At 40.4% G+C, this 23718-nt stretch overlaps 3 protein-coding genes across 5 annotated transcripts in view; all 3 read right to left on the bottom strand.

Moving 5' to 3' along the window:
- Positions 1-223: 223 nt before the first annotated feature.
- Positions 224-8507, bottom strand: tmem51b (transmembrane protein 51b). The gene is made up of 4 exons (XM_080026928.1): positions 8451-8507; positions 8256-8338; positions 3231-3663; positions 224-1853 (listed from the first exon to the last, which is right to left on the bottom strand). The coding sequence occupies exons 3-4, from the start codon at positions 3647-3649 to the stop codon at positions 1391-1393; spliced, it is 882 nt and encodes a 293-aa protein (XP_079883054.1). The 5' UTR covers positions 3650-3663; positions 8256-8338; positions 8451-8507; the 3' UTR covers positions 224-1390.
- A 1946-nt stretch (positions 8508-10453) lies between these two features.
- LOC307249691 (kazrin-A-like) lies at positions 10454-16802 on the bottom strand (the record flags this gene model as incomplete). Its single annotated transcript, XM_080026541.1, has 8 exons — positions 10454-11800; positions 11995-12094; positions 12534-12700; positions 13021-13122; positions 13768-13999; positions 14498-14616; positions 14742-14932; positions 16775-16802. The coding sequence occupies 8 exons, from the start codon at positions 16800-16802 to the stop codon at positions 11639-11641; spliced, it is 1101 nt and encodes a 366-aa protein (XP_079882667.1). The 3' UTR covers positions 10454-11638.
- LOC307249140 (kazrin-like) overlaps positions 15938-23718 on the bottom strand; it is a 57117-nt gene continuing 49336 nt past the window's right edge. For all 3 annotated transcript variants that reach the window (XM_080025774.1, XM_080025775.1, XM_080025776.1), the window contains exons 3-8: positions 23120-23314; positions 21221-21357; positions 20089-20259; positions 18825-19005; positions 18489-18622; positions 15938-17590 (exon numbers count right to left, since the gene is read on the bottom strand). In XM_080025774.1, coding sequence (XP_079881900.1) covers positions 17420-17590; positions 18489-18622; positions 18825-19005; positions 20089-20259; positions 21221-21357; positions 23120-23314 — 989 coding nt within the window. In that variant the 3' untranslated portion in view covers positions 15938-17419. The remainder of the gene's footprint in view (positions 17591-18488; positions 18623-18824; positions 19006-20088; positions 20260-21220; positions 21358-23119; positions 23315-23718) is intronic.

The raw sequence follows: 23718 nt of genomic DNA, 5'->3' as shown, positions 1-23718 counted from the left end.
AAAGTTACTAAAAAAATATTTTACCGTTCATTTCATTGTTCGTTACTGAATCCTCCTCCGACGCCCCTCTCACATATTCAGGTGTGCAGAGATTGTCTTCATTACCTACTTAATTAACGGACGGTTCAAAGACAATAATGATCTATTTCAAAATAAATACGGTTTGATCCAACTTACAGCATGCATTCAGGGAGAAAACCATTAAAATACTTAGCAATAACTTTAATTTGTTATTTATTTACAATGTTTTAAATATTTGACAGTTCTCATTGGACTTCATACAGAAGGCATTTTAAAAACCTGTTTAAGACAATACATTTGAAGCACTCACCAACAAAAAAAACAGCTAATACATCAAACATGTTTGGCCTCAGTGCATTTTCTTAAAGGTTAAAATCACAAAAATGGTTGTACATCTAATGCTTATGAAACTAACAACTTTAAAATCTCCCAGGTAACCACTTTCCCCTTATTCCCTTTTGAGTCATTACATTTTTCCAGAAATTCAAAATAACTTTCATATCAACACACAGCAACAATAAATTCCTGGCAAAGTGAAAAACACACATTAGGAGTTAAAGGTGAAGTGAGCGGTTTATTTATATTAATATAAGTGCTCTTTATTTTCGCTCTTTATTCATACAGTAATCACTTACACGATGTGCGCGTTTTATAAAGCCAATCTCTTAGTCAGCTGCTCTGCATGAAATAAGCAATTAAACTTTATGTAGTATCCCGAAATTTTATCCAATCACAAGAGAGAACGCTACAAACCGACACCCGTCCGCACCCGTCTCACTGCCGGTGCACGCCAGAGCGACACATTGGACACAATGTTTATGCACCTACAATGGCGGAGCAGGTAAAAATCCTTCCCAATGTCTGTTTTGATGGTTTTTATCATGTTTTATCACACTTATGGATCTGAGATGATGCTAGATAACTTGCTGCTCGAAGACCACAGTGTATTAATGTGGTGACGTAGGGACGAGCGAGGGGACCAGTAACTGCAGTAACTGACAGGAAGTTAGCTAAAAGAACCATTCCGCTTACAGCTCCTTTAAGGATATTGTCCATTACATCTCACAATTGTCTATTAAATAAAAGATGTCCTATGTTTTATATAAAGGTATGGCATGATGATTAAAAACAAAATCTCAACTCTGGCAGGTCAATCCTTTTCAAGGCACAGTTGCTTATCTAATATAACAGTATAAATATGCCAATCACAAGCTTCACTGATAAAAAAAAACAAAATCAAGAAACATTTCCATTGCAGTGGTGTGTCTGAACGGCCTCCATCACACTGCTTGCAGCCACATTTAACATACCAACCTTTTAACATACCAAGTGGTATCATTGTTAAGTCCTTTTTCACACAGATATATTTTTATTCGTCTTCTAAATGGGTTAATTCGGGCACATTGTTGTCATACTGCGGTGGCGGAGTAATGGGCTCGATGGTCACTGGATTCTGCGTGGGGGTGCGGATCTGGATGCGGAAGTCCTTCAGGTGCAGTTTGTCTGACTTGATCCTCCTCACGCGTAGGGGCCGCAGTAGACGGCTGGCCCGACTTTGGCTGCGGGTGGGCAGGCTGGGGTTGGCTGTCAGGGGGGGATGATGGCCCTCAGCAGCAGCAGGTTGAGCTGGCTGAGTGGGAGGCTCCAGTGGTGGTGTGTTGTCCTCTGTGGTAATGTTAGCTGGCTCTCTGCCCTCATTCTCCACGGCAGCGATGATGTCCTCGTAGGAAGGCAGCTGGGACGTGCTGCTGCGGAGGTTGCTGTTGCGCACAGGGTAGTCGTTGCTACCGACAACCTCATCGTAGCTCGGCACGGTGTATGTAACCGAGTCTCTGTAATGGGGATGCAAGAGGTAAACCTCAGTGAAAAAAGATGCGGTGTACAAACAAGACAGGTGAGGAAATAATTATACTTTTCAGAGCAGCAGGGGGGGAAAAAAGGTGAATATAACACTGAAATATCATCATTTTCTTTTACATTCATGTGAAAGAGGCATTACATTTACACATCCGGAGCAATGTGTAATAAATAAAAACAATGAGCTGAGAAAAGCTAAAAAGCCCAGTGATAGATGGATAGAGATAAACTACAGAAATTGGCAATAATTGGAGTATGTCTCATAAAACTTTGATCCATTGTTATTATGAAAATAGTGCCACTATTTCGCCAATATTTTAGGTTATCAGCTGGACTTCGACTTTACTTTATGATTTTTTTAATGCTTAAAAAAATATGTGCCATATGACCATCATCAACTAGTGAATTAAAGGTGAAGTAAGCAGTTTATTTATGTTAATATAAGTGTAAAATCGCTATTTATTCATATAGTGATCACTTACATAATGTGCGCGTTTCATAAAGGCGATCTCTCAGTCAGCTACTCTGCATGTAATCGTCAAATAAACTTTTTGGGGGATCCTGAAATGAATATCCGATCACAAGAGAGAACTACAAATCGCTACAAATCGAAACCCGTCTCACTCATGGTCTCACAGCCGGTGCACGCCAGAGCGAGATGGGTGAATGTTTATGTGCCTACAATGGCGGAGCAGGTAAAGATCCTTTCCAATGTCTGTTTTGATGGTTTTTATCATGTTGTATCACACTTATGGATCTGAGATGATGCTAGATAACTCGCTGCTTGAAGACCGCAGTGCATTAATGTGGTGACGTAGGGACGAGCGAGGGGACTGCTAACTGTAGTAACTGACAGGAAGTTAGCTAAAAGAACCATTCCGCTAACAGCACCTTTAATAATATTTTTTTCAAATTATTGCCAACAAATGGGGACAGACTGAAGATTTATATCAATAAGTTTGATGTTCAAATATCGAATATGTGTGTGTGTGTGTGTTATTGTCTTGCTTTTTGAAGTCACTGTGTGTAGAATGCATATGTGATTATAGCAATTACGAAGTTATGATAGCATTTGTTTTTGTTAATCCAAGAGATAACTGGTGCAGTCCATTTGTTGCTTTTAGCATATTCATTTGTTCTTGGAAGAGTGCTACTACCAGGCGGTGCAAAGTAAGGCTTTTTTCAAATTCTAAACAAAGTGGTTAAAATTATTTTAATTTGAAAACGTACGAGATCCTGTAAGAAATAACATTGTTTTTCACATTTCAGAATATTCAAAATTCTTGCACTGGGTGAAACAGCATCTAGGCTACGGAGAGAGTAAAGCGAAGAGACAGAAAATCAATACTCACAGATCCCCGGCCACGTGCTCCATCAAGGCAGCGGCTACCGGTGCCACCGGCTGGTTACGGGCTTCCCGTGCTCTTTTCTTGCTCCTGACACCGAGGCAAATGGATAAAAGCAACATGACCCCCCCGACTCCAACCAGCACCATGGCCACTGATGAAGACTTGCTGGTGTCTTTGCTTTCATCCTCTTCATCCTCACCCGTAGGCCCTGCGGCGGTGGAGTTGCCCGATGAGTTATTATTGGAGCTGTCTGACGCCTCTCCGTCCAGCGGTATCACTGTCCACACAATCATGACAATACCCAGGGCGATGAGACCCACTCCCAGGGCGCACAGGGCATAGTGAGCACCCGAACCCGAGCCCGACCCCGACGAGCGGTTGGCACGGCTGTTGCCACTGCATATACTACGACTGGAACACATCCCTGCAGGACTAGCTGAAAGAGAGAGAGAAAAGAGAGGACCAACGGATGCAGTGAGATGAGATCACAGATAAGGGAGACATGCTGCACTCTAACCAGAAAGCCGTCATTCTGTAATAATCTCAAATGACCCAAGTAATGTGATCGGACAAAGATGTATTGTTATAGCGAGCATACTGCACACCTTTCCTCACTTTATTGGTTGCTATGCCAACCCAGCTTGTTTTTCTCCTGGTTTGCGCCTGTTTTGTTTTTAAGACAAAATATTTTTTGTTTGGTACTCTTGCTTACAACTGTAAAACCAAAATCACCTGTGAGGAAGTTAATGACTGTCATAAAATGGTGGTGCAATGCGTGTGCACAAACAATAAGTACAAGGTGCATCAAAAGCAAAGTGAAGCCTCCGTGATGCAGCTCTGGTAAATACTGTATGATGACAAGGAAAAGCTTTCTGGGAAAAGAGTGAAGGGTACGTACTTCCATTTTTTTCTTTAAAAAGGCAACTAAATGTATCCTTTTGGTTTAATATGTCCAGCACACTGGACAATCCTCACATTGGAAGAGCTGAAACACACAAATATTTGTGGTTTTTGCGTTAAACAAAAATGATTCAAACCATTAATCAAGTTAATCAAAATAGCTGCTGATACGCCTTGTCAATTGACTACTTGTGACAGCTCTAGTCACATGGTTCCTATACACAGTTCATAAACATCTTATTATCTTTCTCTGTGTACATGTCAAGACAAGGCCCCAAAACACAAATATGCCTCCGAGAGCTTGTCAGTCGGTACATCTGTCAACGTCCTGCTTTAGCAAATTAGCTCCTCCCCAGCCTCCCTCTGTTTTGCAGCATTTAGTTTACAGCAGCATGTGAATTTTGAATGCGTCTTTCAACGTGTTTTCATGTTCATTCAAACGTTGTGGGGAGCGTGTTACCTCTGGGACAGTGTGTATCCAGCTTGCTCAGATTTGTTCTGGGGCATCGCATGAGCACAGCCGACAAACTAAGAAACATTTTACTGCTGCAACAAATGTTTGAAATCTAAGTGTGTCCAGACTGAATTTTCCCGCCATGCCTTTGATTGTCACTACGTAGTTACTTAATAGTTTGTGTACTATTAAAAGAATAGGGGGGGAAAGGGCGGAAAAAGATTCCTACATCTTTGAGCAATAGGAATGGGAAAGCAGGAGAACAAGAAAACAGACCGAGTGTGGTGAGAAAACAGGTTCTAAGAACACAAGAAGTGTAGTGGTAGCCCCGCACATGTCTTAACATGACAGATATGAGAGAGACAGTTACATTGGGAGGAATGACTCACGTTCAAAGAATGGAGGGACACAGAAAGAAAGGTGACACAGAGATGGTGAAATTTGGCCACAAAACCAAAATGTGTGCAGTTTCACATAACTCAACACTTATCATGAAATATACAGTGAAACACAATGGAACGGATTGGAACAGGGGGGTACAACATATCATGAACACCTGTACAATGTAATGCCATTCAATACAATAAAAACCTAGAAAACACATAGTATAATGACATGCTGCAGGAAGTATCCATTAAAAGTACACCCTGGCTGTAAAAGCACTGCATCTGGTCAACACCTGGTCCAGAACAATGTTTAGGTTGTGCTGCAGTGTTGGTAAATGATACATTCGTGCTAGAGGTGCTGCACAAACCTTTATAGTATTACTAGTCCACTCAGAACACGGCAGGATGAATCTATATTCATAATAGAATTTTTAGGACCAGACAGCATTTTCATCACTTTTCACTTCTTGAATTCTGTTCCATACGTCCTTCGGTGTTGAACCGGAACCAAGTCACAACTGAGGAACATACAAACTATAGGCACTCCTTAATTTGATTGGAAAGATCCACATTCCAATAACAAATTATAATAATTAAGATGACTTCATTCACCTCTGTATTGCTATATACAGAATACTATATATATGAAGGGATGTATAAAGTGATATCCCCACAGTTGTGGTCTTTACTGGTCTGAAAATAAAACCCAAATCCTATTTGTCCAAGTCAGAGCAAAACATGGTTGATTCAAAGACGAGACCCTCAAAAGACAAGAACGGTCTTGTACTACAACACAAATTCTAAACTCTGTGACGCCCTACTGCATCAGTATCACTGTGGTACTAAGACGCAAACTTAGCAAATATTGTAGGCTGCACTTTAAGAAGCTGGGGCAGGCAAATGTGTTACAAATAAGATTATTCAAAAGTTGCTTAAATTAAAATGTTAATAAATGGTAATTGCTCATTATGTAATTAAGCCCAGAGCTGTTAAAGCTCAAGTTCTGTCCAAAATAATTAATCATTTAAATAGACTGTGTAAAAGTCATTCATTTAAGTTGATATACAGTTAAAACCTTGTTAATCCAACATTATTGAGACACCACCTGCTGCTGTTTTCAGGACAGAATGGACACATAAATGAATGGTCAATTGACTTCACTGCATTTTATAGAGCGCTTTTCTCTCCAAAGCTATAAACTGAAAACTCTTAATATCAGCTGCTCAATCCCCACACAGACACTCACTCACAGGCTACCACTGGTCAGCTGACCATCCATTGGAGGCAATTTAGGGTTCGGTGTCTTGCAAAGAGATACTGTGACATGTGGGAAGTAGGTGGGATCGACCGTCAAACCCTGCAATAAATGCACGACCCCTCGATATCTGTCGACACGTCACAACTGATGTCATTTTCGTTCATGATTTAAGTGTTTTAAGCCAAGTTGTTTCAGTGCCAATGAATTAGTGCACTTTCAAATCAAAGACAACCCTGCAATTTAGCTTAATCATGTTTTGACTAAAAAATGATGGGGTGGGCATTGAGCCATGAAGGCTGAGTTAAGGTATTATATAGGGTTGCAGATTCTATCATGTTTGATATATCAAAAGGTCCAGAACAAGCAGGTAAGTGGAACTTAAGTTGATATTATCCATGGAGGATATTGACTTACATATGTGCAGTTTTGTCTAATGTAAGTTTGACTCTTGTTATTGAACAGAGTAAGTTACTATGTTCTAGTCCAGTGTTAGTATGTCCATGTTGTGCATAACGATACTGATTAGGGAGTAAGGATACAATAAAAGTGTATTAGAATCAAGATAAATAACATTTACACTATGTTGATCAAGGTGACCTTCTAAAGAAAATAGGGATTGATAATACGTAACAGTGGGATACAGACAAACAATCAAATTTAAATTGATTTTACAAGTGTAATGCTGTTATTGATAATGGGAAAATATTCAAATTAACATTGTGATGTTGTTTTCTGCCTTCTAACCAAGCCCTCACACACATGTCATTTTTAGGGTACGTAACGTGGACCTGTATTCATTTCCTGGAGTATAACCATAACCAGCACATGCCTAGAGCTAACCCTAACCAAAAATCTGAATTGTAATCAACTGGTTTTAAGTTAAGTGTGTGACCCCGAAATTAATTTAAGTCAGAAACACATGTGTGTGCGCACACACACACACACACACACACACACACACACACACACACACACACACACACACACACACACACACACACACACACACACACACACACACACACACACACACACACACACACACACACACACACACACACACACACACACACACACACACACACACACACACACACACGTTTGAGTCTCTGTGCACTTTAATGTAGGGAGGCACCAATATGATACAATAGTCTAGATTTGTACTGGGGCAGACTGACGTTATTGGATGGTTCAAATATCAGCTCTGTCATGACTGATCCTCATTACAAGTCAATATGTCCCTGTCATTTTAAAATCCACCGATCATCAGATCTATAAGACTAATATAGTCTTGGTGGGCCAATGACACAATGAGCCCTGGCCTTAGGTTTCCTAAAATAACTACAATTCCACTGACACACATTGAATGCGTGTTAATAAGATCAGCATCAGAACCAGTATGAGGAGAGAAAACCCTGTACCCCTACTTTGCTCCAAATAGTTTCATATCTGTTGTGTTTCTTGTTGTTTGTTAAACTAACAGCTCTTCAAATAATTCAATAATAGTTCAAATAACAATGACACAAGTGTAAATGATTCCAGATTTTAGAGGAAGGCTCATTTGCTTCTTGTGCCATTATAACAAAAAATATTGAGCTCTTCTGCATGTTGCTGGCCTGCTGAGCTGCTGTGTGCGCATGGGTGTGTCCTGTTCCACCTCAGGAGGCCTACATCAGCATTGAAAAAAAGAGCAGTCTGTCCTGTAGCATTCACAGGACTATAACTGCTGCGTCTGTCAGAATAGGCTACTCTTGGTATGACAGTTGAAAATTATTTAGAGCAGCAGAGTGGTTCAAAGTTGTGTTGTATATGTGAGCCGTTCTGACATTTTGTAGGCAGACAGAGCTTTGTAAACTTTAGGGAGGGACCTTAGAGGGAGGACCTGTCCCCTCAAGTCAGCTCCACTTTAAACTCAATCGGGACATATAGGCCTACTCTGCGATTTAACAACACGTTAAGGCACATCTACAATAAAGATAAACGTATCGGCCTACTGGTCTTTGAAAGGTAATCTAAAGCAGTGGCCTTACCTTTTCACCGCTCAGCGCCAAACGACTTCCCTCTTCATCTGTGAGTTACCTGAACCACGCAGGTGTTTTCAGGAAGCCCTCCACTGGGGGAAGAGGAAGGCATTAAACGCAACACACAGGATACGCCGCGTTAAAGTTAGATGACTATATTTTAAATCGCAAAGCGTATTATTATTTTGTCTTACAATGCGTTACCAGATAACAATCTAAGTTGAAAGGAACTTTGTACGAATTGAAGCCGTAGTGAAACCTCCTTTCCGCGGGTTGTAAAGTATGACCTATTTCCGCTAGGTCCTAGCGCCTCTGAGGTAGATTTCCTATGGGAACAAAACACAAAAGTCGGACAAGGACAAGGAAGGACACACCCGGAAATAAGTTCATAATATATGTTGTAAAATAATATTATTATAACAGTAAAATATTGATAACGTTTTTTTAACCATGTTTTAAGGGGACTTAAAGTGGACGAGTAGGCTACAGGAGGGATTAATAAAGAAATTTCCCAATCTAGGCCTATATTAATTGATTCACAATCTGTAGCCTATAAAAGTAGGCTAACATTAATATCATTATTTTATATTATAGGCCTTTTATAGGCTATTATTATTGGGGCTTTATTGCCCTATTTGAGCAGCCTGTCAGTTTCATTATTAATCTATTTGGTGTCAGAAAACAAGAAAATATGTCACTCAAAAACATTCCAGACCCCAAGTGGACTCCTCAAAATTTGCCTTTATTATCGACAGTTCAAAACCTAAATATAGCCTATTCGGTTTATTATCATAGACTTATAAAAGAAATAACTTCAGCAAATCCTCAAAAATGTGATGCTTGGTATTTTTGCTTGAAAAATTTACTATGAATCAATGTTCAGAATAGTTCTTTGGATCAACTTATCATTTCAGTGAGTTACATGAACTCAGAACAGAGACCAGAACAGTAGCGTATGTTTTACTTTGACGATATAGAGACAACTCAGACTATATTCAGTAGCAATAAATTACATCGTTCAGTCACAGAGCTTTAGATGTTCAATTTCCCATTGTAATACCCCACCAAACTTTTCATTTCAACCAGAATGACAACGTGTGAAAGACATCTAAAATCCTCCAAAGTGCTCAGGAAAATAAAACATTTAATATAGATTTAAAAATAGAAATAGGTTTCCATGACAACTGGGCAAACTAGGAGGATCTTGCAATACAAAAATAAAAGCAGCAACTGGGTGGACTTTGTACTGAATCTGATTTAGCCAACTGCAGGATGATCAATGAAAATGTGTAACCTAACATGATAAATAGTTGTCGTTTAGCAGAGGCTATGCTTGTTTCTTATGTCAGGCAACACCATCACTACAAAGTCAGTGGTGGCCTTGAGTTTACAGAACCAATAGGTTTCCTGTTCGATCCCCAGATGGGCAGGATAGATCTGGAGAAAGAGCAACTCCCCTTATTACCACCCCAGAGGCTGCTAAAAGGATCATTACCCCCTCCTGCTCATCTCAGAGGCCATCAGATATCACTGTGGCTGCTAGCTAAGGCCTGATCATCCTGAATAATATCATTTTCAAAGAATCCTCAATGTGGTTTGTACTGGGGAGTGTTAAGGTATGAATGTGTATCATATTTTACAGGTTAAATAAAGTTTAAAAAAAAGAAGGAAAATCATTTAAAACCTCTGTAAACGTGGTCTGAAATAGTAGAAATCCACAGCCTATATGATTTCAAAGTTCGGTGTCTTAATAACCTTTTACAAAAATCTGATTGCAATTAATTGTTCATAAATAAAAAAAAACAGTTTTTTTACTGTAGAGACTGTTTGACAGGACTGTGTGGGCATGGCTGTGTCAAAACGTTTGGGCAGAGAACTTCTGTGTTTGGTTCAAAAAATACTTATTGTGTTATGAGAACCAGAGCATAACCCGCCTCATCTAAAGCAAATTTCTGTAAAGTTTATCAAACTTAAATGACAATATCTTTCATTTGGATTGATAAATACTGTCAGTGGTGTCTCAGATTTCTGCACCAACCTGTATATCTGCTCAAAATCCTCATTGGATATTAACCCAAAGTGTTATTGGATGACGTTTTTTCACCCTTGGTTAATGTGTTAACAGAAATTTTAATGCATTGGTTCTGGAAAAATAACGATACCAGGCCTGTATTGTATCTGTCAATTGACAATAATTTCACCTTTAATGTTGTTGTACATAAAAGCTCTGACAGCTGGGCGAAGAGAGAGACAGAATATGAAGAAAAAACACAACTTCAGTCCTTGCCTCTGTTTTTATACAGGTTTGAACTGGTCTCTTCTTCGCGCCTAAACAACTTTGCCTTGTGACTGAAGCAGATAAAGCTGTTTTCTACTATTTGGATTTACATCAGAGTCTCAGCTGCCCGCGGTGTGATTCTTCACATATGTGTTTTCATGCTCAGGGAACAGCTACCTTCATGGCCTGTTAGAAAACTTAATTAAACATATTGTACAAAACATGACATTACATTCTGTCCATTGAGTTCATAATATAAGTAACAGTATTGCCAGTTTTCAGTGCTTATACAGTCTTAGCATGTGGAGACCATTTGCTGCAATTTAAAAACATTATCACTTTCTAAAACCAAACATTCAACTTCATCTTCATATCACCCACACAGGATGATATCTGCTTATAAAATACAGTCAAATGAAAAACAATTTAAATTCAATGAAAATAGTTTTTTTTCTTCTCTTTTACCAGTTTACAGAAGTACATTATAATTGTATCGCCTTGTCCAAATTATACATCTTGTTTTAGTGTTTGTTTAATGTTTTAATCAAAGTTCTGCTATGTGTTACAATAATATTAAAAATAATTGTGATGACGCTCATACATGTAAACCGGCTGACGTGAACCAGTTCTGGTCTCGTTCTAAAGCGGATATGTATATCTACAGTGCAAACATGTTATATCGAAAACATTTTTTCCTACACCTCAAGCAGAATGAATCATTTATTGACATGTGCAATCGATTCACATGGTAAAAATAGTTGAAAGAAAGGAGGAGTAAACAACAAGAGCACAGTGAGGCCTATTTCACATAAGGCATCATAGGAGAACAACACTGTTTTCAGTTGTCTATGGTAGATTTATTCTTGTGCCTTTTATATACTATCTATGCTTCTAACCCATAAAATCATCTTCTTCATAATATTTACAACATCATCTTGGTCAGAGTATGTGTTATACCAGCCAAAATAATAATGTGCCTAATTTATGGTGGTGTAATCCTTGAAGAGAACTCGTTCTTAAAAGTCTTGGTTGCTCTAGGTAGTAAACAGCGGTAATGTGACAAGGATGTAAACAAAAGTAGCAATGTGAGCAGTGTGGATGTCAGAGGCTGCTTTCAGACGTTGGTGATTTCAACACTCTTGTAGGTATGCATGGGGCTGCCTTTGGCCCGGGGAACAGCCTGAACTCTGGCCTCTCTGGGCAGAGAGCCGCAGCTGCCATGGAAGCCCAGACCTCGCTCCACAGAGCGGCTGTTTGCACGTAACCGCAGCGGACTCTGGAGCAATGAGAAAGCAGAAAAACGGAATGTGGAGGAAAGTATTATCAACTGATATTAAAATGAAAATGTCAAATTGAAAACGACCAAATTGCAGGACTCTTCAGTTGTTGAATGCATATGTACACCTAATTCATCTATTTGTATATCCAAATTGCAAAATCATGTAAAACCAATCATATATATGATGATACCTTGCCTGATAGTCTCAGAGACCCCCTCTCCTCAGTGAGTCGGTTGAGAGCCACAGGTGAAGGGGGTACAACAATAACCTCACTGCCTTGCTCTGCACCACTGTGTGAACACAAGGCATTACAAGACACATTAATTTATGTGCGAGCTTAAATCATGAGAAAATAACAATACACAGAACATGGTCATACAGATGTTAAAGCACAGAATCACTTGTCAGCAGGACGGAAGACGAAAGTGTGCAACAATATTTATAACGCTCAACAACCCTACCACCATCAGATGTATATATTTATTTATTCCACCAAACACCTTATGGGTTATGGGGAGTCTATGGGGTATTTATGTCATATACCACGTGTAAAATACTGGGTGATTGATTGATTCATGGAGATCAGATTAAATTATGTAAATGTAAATTGGTGGACAACTAAAACGTTATTCCTGTTTGTATTTGCTCTGACAACGTTTCGTTGTTACCTGTAACAATGACAAAATAAAATTGAACTGAACTGATATTTGAAGGGTGTTTTCATTCTACCTGTGAGGGAGGGCCAGTGTCCTCATCTCTTCATACAGGTGACGATGCAACATGTGTTTGTTGCTGGGGATCCCCAGGGCTTTGGCCATGGCATCTGTGTCAAAGGACGGCTCCAGAGCCATCAGAGCTCCATGAATCCCTTTATCCTGAAGATTGACTGCAAACTCCTGAGGAGCACATCACATAGACAGCTGCCTAGAGTCATGACCAACCTTTAAAAACCCTAAAACAAATAACAAGGTGCACATAGGTATTATTCATGGCCGATCCATTAAAAAAAAATCTAGTAATTTCTTATGTTTCTGTTTATATGCAAATGTTTTTCTTCTGTATACTTTCAGAAGTGTCGAGGCACCAAAGCAATAACGCTAACACGATCTTTTAAAGCAATCCTAGTATAGAAACCAATAGATGAAATCTGGTCTCAATCTGCCTCAGAAAATCTCCTGGATAAAGGGTGAAACACGGCCACTGACCTCCCACCCACCTTCAGGTCTATGTCTCTGATCCACTTCATTACTCTGTGACATGTCCAAACAATGGGGTCCCGGTCCTGGTGCTCACACTTTAACCGCCGTGCCTGCAGGGCCTGTGAAAGAAACACCCAACATACAGATAACCACACGGACACTTATGTGGCGGGGGGGCAATGACAACACAGAGAGGTCAGGGAATGAAGACGGCCTGCTGAGGTAAGGCAGAACCAAAGGGCTTCTGTGTGCCTCGAGCTAGTAGATAGTAATAGAGTGTAGCGGAGTAAAACTTAAAGGTGCACTACGTAAATTTAGGTATCAGAAAAGTTAACATTTTCTAAGATTTATTCTCATAACTGAATAAACAAGCTTTCCTTACAGGACAATTGGATCCTTGAACATTGTTTGAAGCTAAAAAAGCTAAAATAGAAAGTGACTGTTTCACTGTTGTTGTTTTTTAGAGCAGCAGGTTTTATTTACAAACACATTCTAGTCTTACGTTTGGTTCCAGATGCTTCAAAATGAATTTATTTTATGTATGATGGTAGCATTATTCAATACTAAGAATAACGTGTAGAGAATGCATGTTTTTGTAAACTAACTGCAGGCTCTGCAAATGTAAACAAATCCCCATCCCCTGAATCTGCATAGTGCACCTTTCATGCAGTGATGGACCGCTGGGGAAATTTTAACTTTCTGTCAGCAGCACCTTTTTATTTTTCATACAATCTCATGCAGATTTGGATCTTCTATAATCTGACCTCTTTATCAAAATTGAGCATCTGCAACAACTGGATGGCCAGGAGTACACTGGTCTGGTGGTGCTGGTCGCTGATGTTGAGGAATCTCTCCAGGTCTCTGCGGCTCAGAGAGTTCAGCACTCGCCCGTCCACCAAGTGAGTCTGGAAGCTCTGAGAGTACTGAGGCAAGCCCACGTCACTCAGCCAGGATGTCGCAACCCAGTGATGGTCCATCTCAGAGGCTTTGGACAGCCTACAAGGTGATTAGACAGTGCCGATCATGAGTGGTGGTGGAAGAAGGCTTTTACATATTAGACTTCAATAAAAGTAACAATACTAGTAGAACCTCATTAAACATTCTGAATTCAAACATCAACAACTTTATAGTAAGAGCAAAATGTGCTTAAAGTGTCATAAGTAAAATAACTCATAACAAAGGACACAATCAAGTTTTACACTATATATTATATCATTGGACTATCATTACCGATGTATTGTCTAAGTTCTATTGTTGCAGTTGGAGATACGTTGAACTATTATATATGTTGTTGGCTGGTTAAATTTGCGTCTGGATTGTACAAGAACAGCATGATCTGGAAATACAGTACCTCAAATATTTGTACTTAATTACAGTACCTGAAAATGTAGTAGCATATGTACATTTACTTAGTTACCTTCCACTGCTTATCAATCAAATTAAACTCCGTTTGAAAAGTATTCCCTTTTTATCAAACTAACTTCTTCTGCTCACCCTTGGTCCCCTTCAGCTCTCCTGTAATCCTCAATGGCCAGCCTCAGTTTCCTGCGATGGATAGGGTTAGTGATACCAAGACCCAGCTCTACATCCTCATCAGTCAGGCCCAGCAACACCTAAAGCAAATAAATCCAGTTATCTTAATATGCCAGTCTACTCAGATCCCACCTCACTCTCAAGCACCAAGCGAAAAAAAAAACAGCAAAAGAACCACTTGTGCCCAAAAAAGGTGTAGGTTTACCTTGCCACTTTTGACGTTTTCAGTGCAGGCTCGGGTGTACATGGGCATTCCCATGACAACCTCCAGCCAGGCCTGGACTGCACCTGCCCTCCACAGAGACATGCATGTGTTTCGGGTGAGCTCGGCCTGCTGGAGGCGGTCCAGATGATCCTCCCCGTCTGATTGGCTCTGCTGTGTGAGGCTGTCAGAGTCTGGATTGGTCAGGAGAAGTTATGGTTTGGCATAAAGGAAGGTGTTCGGGGTCAGAGGGGGTATATGGAAATCAAATAAATGACTCATCTGGAGCGAGTTCACATCAGAATTATAGAGGGCTATCTGCATTAAAGATACACTGCCACATCAGTGTGTAACAATACTTTACAACAGATTGGATGCTATCTCAGAATCTCTTTCATGCACCAACAACATAACCATGTATTTTTCTGGCTTCTTCTTTACTAATATCATTCAATTCTGAGTTATCAGTCAATTGAAGTCTGTCTATTTCCACCACATGGCCACTAGATGGAGCCAGAATAATTAACTTGAGCTACACTCCCTGTGTCTGTGAGTGAGCTGTCCTGTATAATGGAAAACAGCAGACAAGATATATTTTGAAAAACTAAACTAAAAAACATGGTCTAGAATATCTGAATATGAAATATGAAAAACCTTCTTTCATGTGAGTACGGTAGTTAGGTCAGTTCTAAAACTACTGTGTGAAGTAGTTATTAAAATAACTTTGTAAAGATCTGATGATTATGAAGGGGGCCTAAGTCTATTAGGATAATGTGTTAGAGACACAGGGATTATTCATAAAATATCATGCTCCTGCCCATTACCCGCCCATCTCGTCATCAGGAAAACACGTATTCATACTGAACCGACAAATCCAGGATGAACTCTGTGCGTTTACCTGATTCGTCCTCACATGCCGACGAAATCTCTGCATGCAAAACGACCTCCTTTTTCAGAGGAGTTTCCACACAAAAAAGACACAAAACAGATTCCCCCCCCCCCCATGGACCTGAGTGATATGAATAATCCCAAACAGACAACTGGTAATCACAGATGAGGAGTTACTCACTGGCAGGAGAGAGTTGCCATTAGAAATGGCAGGAGGAGAGGGAGAGACACGTTAGACTAGGACACAAGAATGAGATTACTCACGGGAACAGAAACACTGCCACATACAAGGATGTATTCAGTTACTAGTTTTTATTTTTAAAATAAGATTTCATTTCAATTATAATTCATTTTGAAAATGCTAAAACCTCCTCAACATCTGGCTGCAACAGATGCAGCAGATAAATATTTGAAGTTAACTCTCATTTGTCTTTTCTTTCTTTTTTTTAAATAAAATACTTCAATAGATTTCATCTTTTTATGGAACATCTCCTAAATTACAAAGCTTTTGAAAAAAGAATTATTAGAGCCACATCTGCAAGAAATGAAGAGGGATTCTACACAAAGCCAAACAAAAACAGCAAAAAAAGAGAGAAAAAAAGGAGGGACCGTGCATTCATAATGCAAGGAAATTTAACTCGGTACAGGGGAAAGGCAACATAGGGGCAACACAGGATTGAGGATTGTTAATTTGATCGGCAATGAATGGACATCTAATCAAAGCAACACAGAGGGATCATGCGTATGTGTTTAATGCACATTCCTTCATCACATACTGGCACATGTTAGGGTAGTTCTCGGTTAGAAATGAGTCAGACGTAAACAATGTTACGAGGCTAGTGCTAACAGTGACAGAATGGTATGCAGATTCTCTAAAGATGAGTGTTTAGCCTTTGGCACTTGCACATGGTTTCTGCAGCACACTAGAGGTGTGCCTGGATATGCATTACGGTTCATATTTTGTTTGTGTATTCAGCTCTACTCTAAAACCCCTTGTCAGCCAGTCAATAATTGTTGTGGATGAGAATATAACGTATAGCAAAAGATTGACGAGGAGACCGTCACGAAAAAGAACTTCCTATGGTCAACATTGTTTTATCAGCAAATACTGTGCGCCAGCATTTATAACATGATGACAGTCCTCTTACCAGCAACACCTCCTGAACTACTTGTCATTTTATCATACTGGAGATCACATAGGACTTTGAAACAACATAATTTGGCCATTGAAGCTCCAATCAGGGGGAAATATCTCCTCTTTCATTATAGCAAATGAGCCAAGTAAGATTGGGAATAAGAAGAAACTTAGAAAATCAATGTTGCAAAGCATGATAGAAGCAACCGTAAAGTAACAAAAAGCCAAATGACATTTACAGTAAAAACACTAGTTTCACAATAATTCCTATTTACATATCAACAGCAGTCCTTCAAGTGTCCAGTTATAAAAAAAACATAAAACATTAAGACATTTGGAAGATAATACAGCATAAACATGTCTACACGTAATAATAACCCCATGTATATATTTATATGCATGTAAACATATATACATATGCATACATGTACATCTATAAATATATATCTAATTTACAAACATACAATGCAAGGGTAATATACTGTACATTTATGGGGATAGCAGTCTCTTTCAGGCTTTCCTTTTTCAGAATTTTCCCCCCTCCCTCCTCCAGACAAACCCACACACAATACCCTCTTTACACACAATTAAAGCAGGCGGATATCCACTCAAATTTAACACACACACGCACACACACTCACACACACAAACACACGCATCACCAGTCGGCATCCTCCTCTATGTAATAATCAGGTGTGGCTGTACCATCAAACAGGCCGGGGTCCATTGACTTGCGCTGCTTGCCCCGAGCGAACACCCGTGACAGGGATCCCAGAGTCATCTTCTCCTTCTTTTTCTTACGCTTCTGGTCCTCCAGATCCTCCATGGACTGAACAGGGCAGAGAGGAGACAGGAAGCTTTGGGTTTGTCCTCTCACGCACATGTGTTAAAGCAGTTTGACATTTCGGGGACATACGCTCATTCACTTTCTCAATAATGATGAGTCAGATGAGAAAGTTGACTCCACTTTCACGTCTGTATAGGTAAATATTGTATGAAGCTACAGCCAGCAGCCAGTTAGCTTAGCATTAGACCTATACGTGAAACTTTGGCTCTGTCCAAAGTCGACAATAAAGGGGCATTTTGTGCATTTGTAATATGAGTACAAATTTAAAGAATGACTTCTTCAAAACATTCTATTAAAAAATTGTTATAGTGACATAGTTTATTCAAGTAGAGAATAAAAACTGTCTCCCAATAGTCTACATCCATGGTCATCTCCTTATTCTAAGATTACTGAGTGACATGTTATGTCTTGTTTGTTTGATATATACTAAAACCAACAGCAATCTCACATCCTCAGCAAGACTCCAAAACTTGTCAATTATCTTCAGAGATGCTAGTAATTGAATTTTTTAATTTTACTTTTGGACGTCGAAAGACTAGCTTTGCCCCCAGGTTGCCGGTCAAATAAGGGCCAACCGACTGCTGGCTGTCGCTTCATATCTCATAGAGTGGCGTGTCAATCTTATCATCTACCTCTCAGCAGCAAGAACATTTCAAACTTTTGTTTTAAAGTGAGTTAAATGCGAATGCAAAAAGTGACATCATCACCAACCACCACAAAGCATACAGGCTGACACCCAGCAGCAGGCCGACAGTACAGAGAGACAGACAGACAGACATACAAAAGTAGTAGAGAAGACACAGAGGAGGGCGGAGTAGCTTATTATAGAAGAGTGTTGGAGGGTGTGATTACTTGCTGGAGGGGGCCAGGCAGCTCTTACATTGCAGAGGGAGTGGGTCCGGTGACGGGGTGAGTTGATGTCGCTCGGCGTGGACGAACGGTCCCCGTCGACCGCAGAAGCGTCGGAGATGACAGAGGGCTGGCGAGAGTGGCAGGGGCTGATCCTGACCACAGCTGATGATGTGCCACCCACACACACACACACACACATATAAACACACACGTAGGAAAAGAACATTCCCACAGTTAGTCTGAGAAAAAAAAACTCCAGGAAAAACCGCTCTGTTAGTATGTCGAGAGTGTTAAAAAAAAAAGCAACACCAAGCAGGCGCGGAGACTGGGAGGAGGCAGAGCAGATAAATAAAGAGAGCCCTACCCTGTCTGTCGTTGTTGTGTCCGTGGTAGAGGGTCTGCTGGCTCTGGCGGATGGCTGCTGTGAGCGGGAGGTCGGCGTGCATCACCCACTCCTGACTCCCGTTCACCACCGGCTCTGTGGGCATGGCAACCGAGTGACGCTTCGGTACGTCTTTTGTCAGCGTGGCCAGAGACTGCTTCGCCTATAGGAAAACCCCACGAGAAACAAAATCAAAGCCGAGCATTTAAGCTGAAAGTATAAACAAACGCACTCGCTCAGATAGGCAACAGAAATTGGGTTATCTTTAGAATTAATTATGTTTATGCCCTTAATTTGTGTTTTTCCATTCTTATTATTTATGTATTCATGTCTGTTATGAGTTCAAATTGATTTAACTCATAAGCTCGCATGAGTGTTATATACATGCATGCATCTGTGCATCTACAGACATATTCACCATAGGCTAACTAAATATGGGATCTTGATAGTAATTCATAACGTACCAAATGTAAATAAATCCATTGCTGAAAGTAGTTCCCAAGAAATACACTGTTTACTCTTGATTGATTAATGGTGTCTACAAACAACAGTGCCCAACTGTTTTAGGAAATGATTTACCCTTTAATAACATATAGTCTACGAATTTTTTCATTGGAAGTCTGTGAGAGAACATTCAGTTGACAGGAGAAACATTTGGAAACAATAGTATTTTAATTGAATAGAGAAGAGAGGAAGGTACAGTGTTGTGTTGTGTAGTGTTGTGTTGTGTTGTGTTGTGTTGTGTTGTGGCTCAGTGTCTTGAAAGTGATGCTGCTTCTGCTACCAACAAATCTGAACAGTGATGCAGCTTGATGTGAGGATCTGTGGGTGGTTGTGACTGCGCCCAGGGAGCAGAGAGAGATTAATGACACGCAGACTGACAACTGTACCTCCGGGGGGGGATCGGATGGAAAGAAAAAGGCATGAAATCAGTCCTCAGCTTGGTGGGAAGAATTAAGGATTTAAGAGAGGCAGAAAGGAAGGGATGAGGATGAAGATATACAGCAAATCAGCTTACTGCATGTGTTTGAACTGATATGAATACAGCGGTGGAATTTGCAAAAACCCACACCATGTTGGCATTCATGACTTATGTACCAGAATATGATGCCAATGTGACACCATTTTTGCTCTAGGTCATTGTGAGTGAGTGTGTGTGTGTGTGTGTGTGTGTGTGTGTGTGTGTGTGTGTGTGTGTGTGTGTGTGTGTGTGTGTGTGTGTGTGTGTGTGAGCAGGGTGACTCACCATGGTTAGCTCGGCCTCCAGTTCTTTGACCCTGTTCTCCTTCATGTCCATCTGAGAGCGCAGGACGTTGGCCTGTTCCGTGGCTTCTTTGGTCTGCCTCCTCAGGTCCCACTTCTCCCTCTCCAGCATGTCCTTCTCCTTCGCCAGGGTTTTCACTGCGTCCTCACTCTCCTGAAGAACAAACACACACACACACACACACGCACACGCACACGCACACACACACACACACACACACACACACACACACACACACACACACACACACACACACACACACACACACACACACACACACACACACACACACACACACACACACACACACACACACACACACACACACACACACACAAGACGTGGTTAATCAATGCAGCTCCAAATGTGAAAACTCACATGCTGTGTGCTATTATCTATTTCTAAACCTCAATCTTCAAAAAGGATGGATTGATGATGACGCAATGAGATGGATGATTTTAGTCATGGGCAGTAACAAACCAGTACTGCAGCTGTATTTGCTCTTAGTTTGAGAGTATAGCTTAAACACTACTAGATAGTGTTTAAGCTATCACAACACAATCCTTTGTTTCCCCTCCATCACATATAATAAAACATTCATTATCACTTAAAAGTCTCCCTTAAATCTTTCTTTGTTTAAAAATGTGACCGAGATACATACAGATTTGGTTAATGCCTTAAAGTTCCCCCTAATTAGAATCAGAATGAGCAGTATACACATTTAATAAAGGCTTTATGACACATGTGTCTTTGCAAAGATATATGTGTTAATTCATTTACAATATTTCTTATCATATGTCAATCACAACTTAGCATGTGAAGCCTTTTTTTAACAATTGTGTTATACTACACCATACTCTATCTGAGTGTGCCATACATGGAGGAGTTATAGTTAATAAACACAAACAACACTTAAACGTGATAAAAACATTTTTTTTGTAGAATATGTTAATAAGCCATTTATTACATGTATATATACAGCATGTATAGGATTTATTACCACACTGGATGACATTTTACAGTCATGTATTTGGCTTTTCCGCCGTGACATTGCAAACCAATAAATGTATACAGTATCTGCAATATGCTGATACATCTTCTGGACCGGTGTTACCTTTCTGTGTTGGTCGTAGTTGCGTATGAATTCTCGCAGCTGCTCTTCTCTGCTCTCCAGTGTTGTGTACAGCTGCTGCATCTGACTCGCCAAGTCAGCTTTCTCTACTTTTAGACGCTTACGGTCACCTTTCATGGCTGCAACACCAACACACACACACACACACACACACACACACACACACACACACACACACACACACACACACACACACACACACACACACACACACACACACACACACACACACACACACACACACACACACACACACACACACACACACACACACACACACACACACACACACACACACACACGCGTGTTAAACAAGGAGCATTTTAACAGCAACAAAACAAATACAACATGCCAGTGAGGTCTGGCTGCCTATAAATCATATACAGAGCTCTGCTGTTGCATCAGAGAGCCACTAGGTGACACTGTTTCTGCTGTTAATGAAGGGATGCAGCTGGTGTTTTTCTTTTCATTCCCCCTGGAGATAATGATGTAATCATCTCGTAAGATAAGTGGAACTCATTCATTCGTACATAGAAATGCTTTGGCTGTCATGTGGACACTCAGCTGACTCTTTCCCTTGAAGACCATCAGATATCTTTCAACTACATTCTTTTACCGAGACAACTGGACAACTGAGGTGCCACCGGTGGTTGTTTCTTTGCACGCAAAAAAATAATAACAATGCTCTTGTGACAGCCCGTGCTCAGCAGAAAGGCAAGACTGAAACCTGTACTTGTCATAACCGCACACATGCATCACTCGGGCAGCATTCCTCCTGTCAACAGTCAACCTCTTCGTACTTCACACACTGAACATTCAAACCTGTTTTGCAGCAGTTACCCAACACACTTTACCAAGCTTGAAGTCAACAATCCTATGGAGTAAAACCCAGGAAAACTGTGTAGTATTTAACTGAACTAAATCCAATTTCAGAGGAACCTCCTATCTTTGTTGCAACAAGCAATCCTACCTCAATGTAGGACTGCCTTTTTTGTTTTTTCTTCCGTCCAAAACATGCGGACTCTTGGGTTACAAAATAGTTTTGATTTGTTTTCATTACAAATGTAAACAATCCAATCTACTACATAATCCGAACAGCATTCCAGTCCATCTCAAAACCACATTAATATTTCCGAATGAAGCTTTTATGCCGTGATTGATGGATGTTAATTATGAACCTTGAGTCTACTTGGCAGCTAATCAGGGGCCACACCCATTTCTGAATAATGTTGAAACACAAGCACATTAAGCTGTTGCCATTTGTGTGGACACATCTCACATCTTTGGCACACGTCATGACAAGAAATGGGCAACATACTGTATGCTGGTCAGAGATCAACCTTTAGGGTTGACATTTCCACATTATCATCTTCTTATTGACATACTCGAACTATTCTTATTGTTTACTGATAGTAAATATCAGCTGGGTTTGGACTAAACTCCAAGTACATTTAAGACTTTGAATATAAATACAATGCAGAGAATTAAGCACAACAGACAAATGAAGCAGACTTGACGGACATCCAATTGATAGTCACATGTAAGTGATGAATATATAATCTATAAATATTTAAAGAATTTAATATGAAACATAAAAGGGGCCAGTTATTTGAAGAGAGCCTGGTAAATGAAGGGGTGCATTTTACTGGGATGAACTTTAAGCTCAAAGTATTTATTTTCTTTCTTTTACTATGCATTGTTAAATGTATTCAAATATTTTGCACATACTGCACGTACTGATATGACTTGATGTAACTCGTGAAGCTACTAGAAGCAGCTGTATTTGCTGCATACTCGAGGTATAGCTGCTAGTAGAAAACAAGGGACTATGTGGATTAGGGTGAAGAGCACAAGACGGCCCACACATCATTGGCTCCTAACCTTGTAAGGCTTCCTTGGCACGGTCCAGCTCCTGCTCTCTGTCACCCAGCTGCACACGGAGCTCGGTGGCTGAGAGCAGGTTGGCGGAGCAGCCTCCCTGCTGGGTCTCCTCCAGGTCCTTACTCAACATGTCCTTCATCTGCCTGAGCAGGTGGACCTCCTCTTGAAGCTGGGCCACCTCCTCACGCAGCAACACTGTGGGAGAGAGAGACAGAGAGAGAGACAGAGAGAGAGAGAGAGAGAGAGAGAGAGAGAGAGAGAGAGAGAGAGAGAGAGAGAGAGAGAGAGAGAGAGAGAGAGAGAGAGACTGTTTAGGGAATTTAGAGTATGCAGTAGAGGAATGAGGAACCCGGGAGAACAGCACTGAAGGAGAATATGCAATCAGCTAGAATATAGATAAGCAGAGGAGAGAGTTACAGTATGCGGAAGGAAAGACTAAGGGAGAGTAAAACAAGACAAGGGCAAAAGGAGGAATGAAGGAAATGTTATTAAACGTCTAGGAATTAAAGAGAGAGTGCTTGACTTGTTCATATAGATTAAAGACGTGACATTCAAGTCAAATAAGTTTGCACGAAGTTGATTAAGCCTATCAGCTCCAC

The sequence above is a fragment of the Ammodytes marinus genome, assembly GCF_949987685.1.
Source record: "Ammodytes marinus genome assembly, chromosome: 4".
NCBI lineage: Eukaryota > Metazoa > Chordata > Actinopteri > Uranoscopiformes > Ammodytidae > Ammodytes > Ammodytes marinus.
The sequence above is the reverse complement of the archived record's forward strand: the minus strand, read 5'-3'. Positions and strand labels throughout refer to the sequence as shown.

Coding starts and splice junctions, on each gene's coding strand:
- tmem51b (XM_080026928.1), bottom strand. CDS start 3,649: ATGTGTTCCAGTCGTAGTATATGCAGTGGCAACAGCCGTGCCAACCGC. Junction 1,854..3,230: donor GAGCACGTGGCCGGGGATCT/GTGAGTATTGAT, acceptor TCCCCATTACAG/AGACTCGGTTACATACACCG.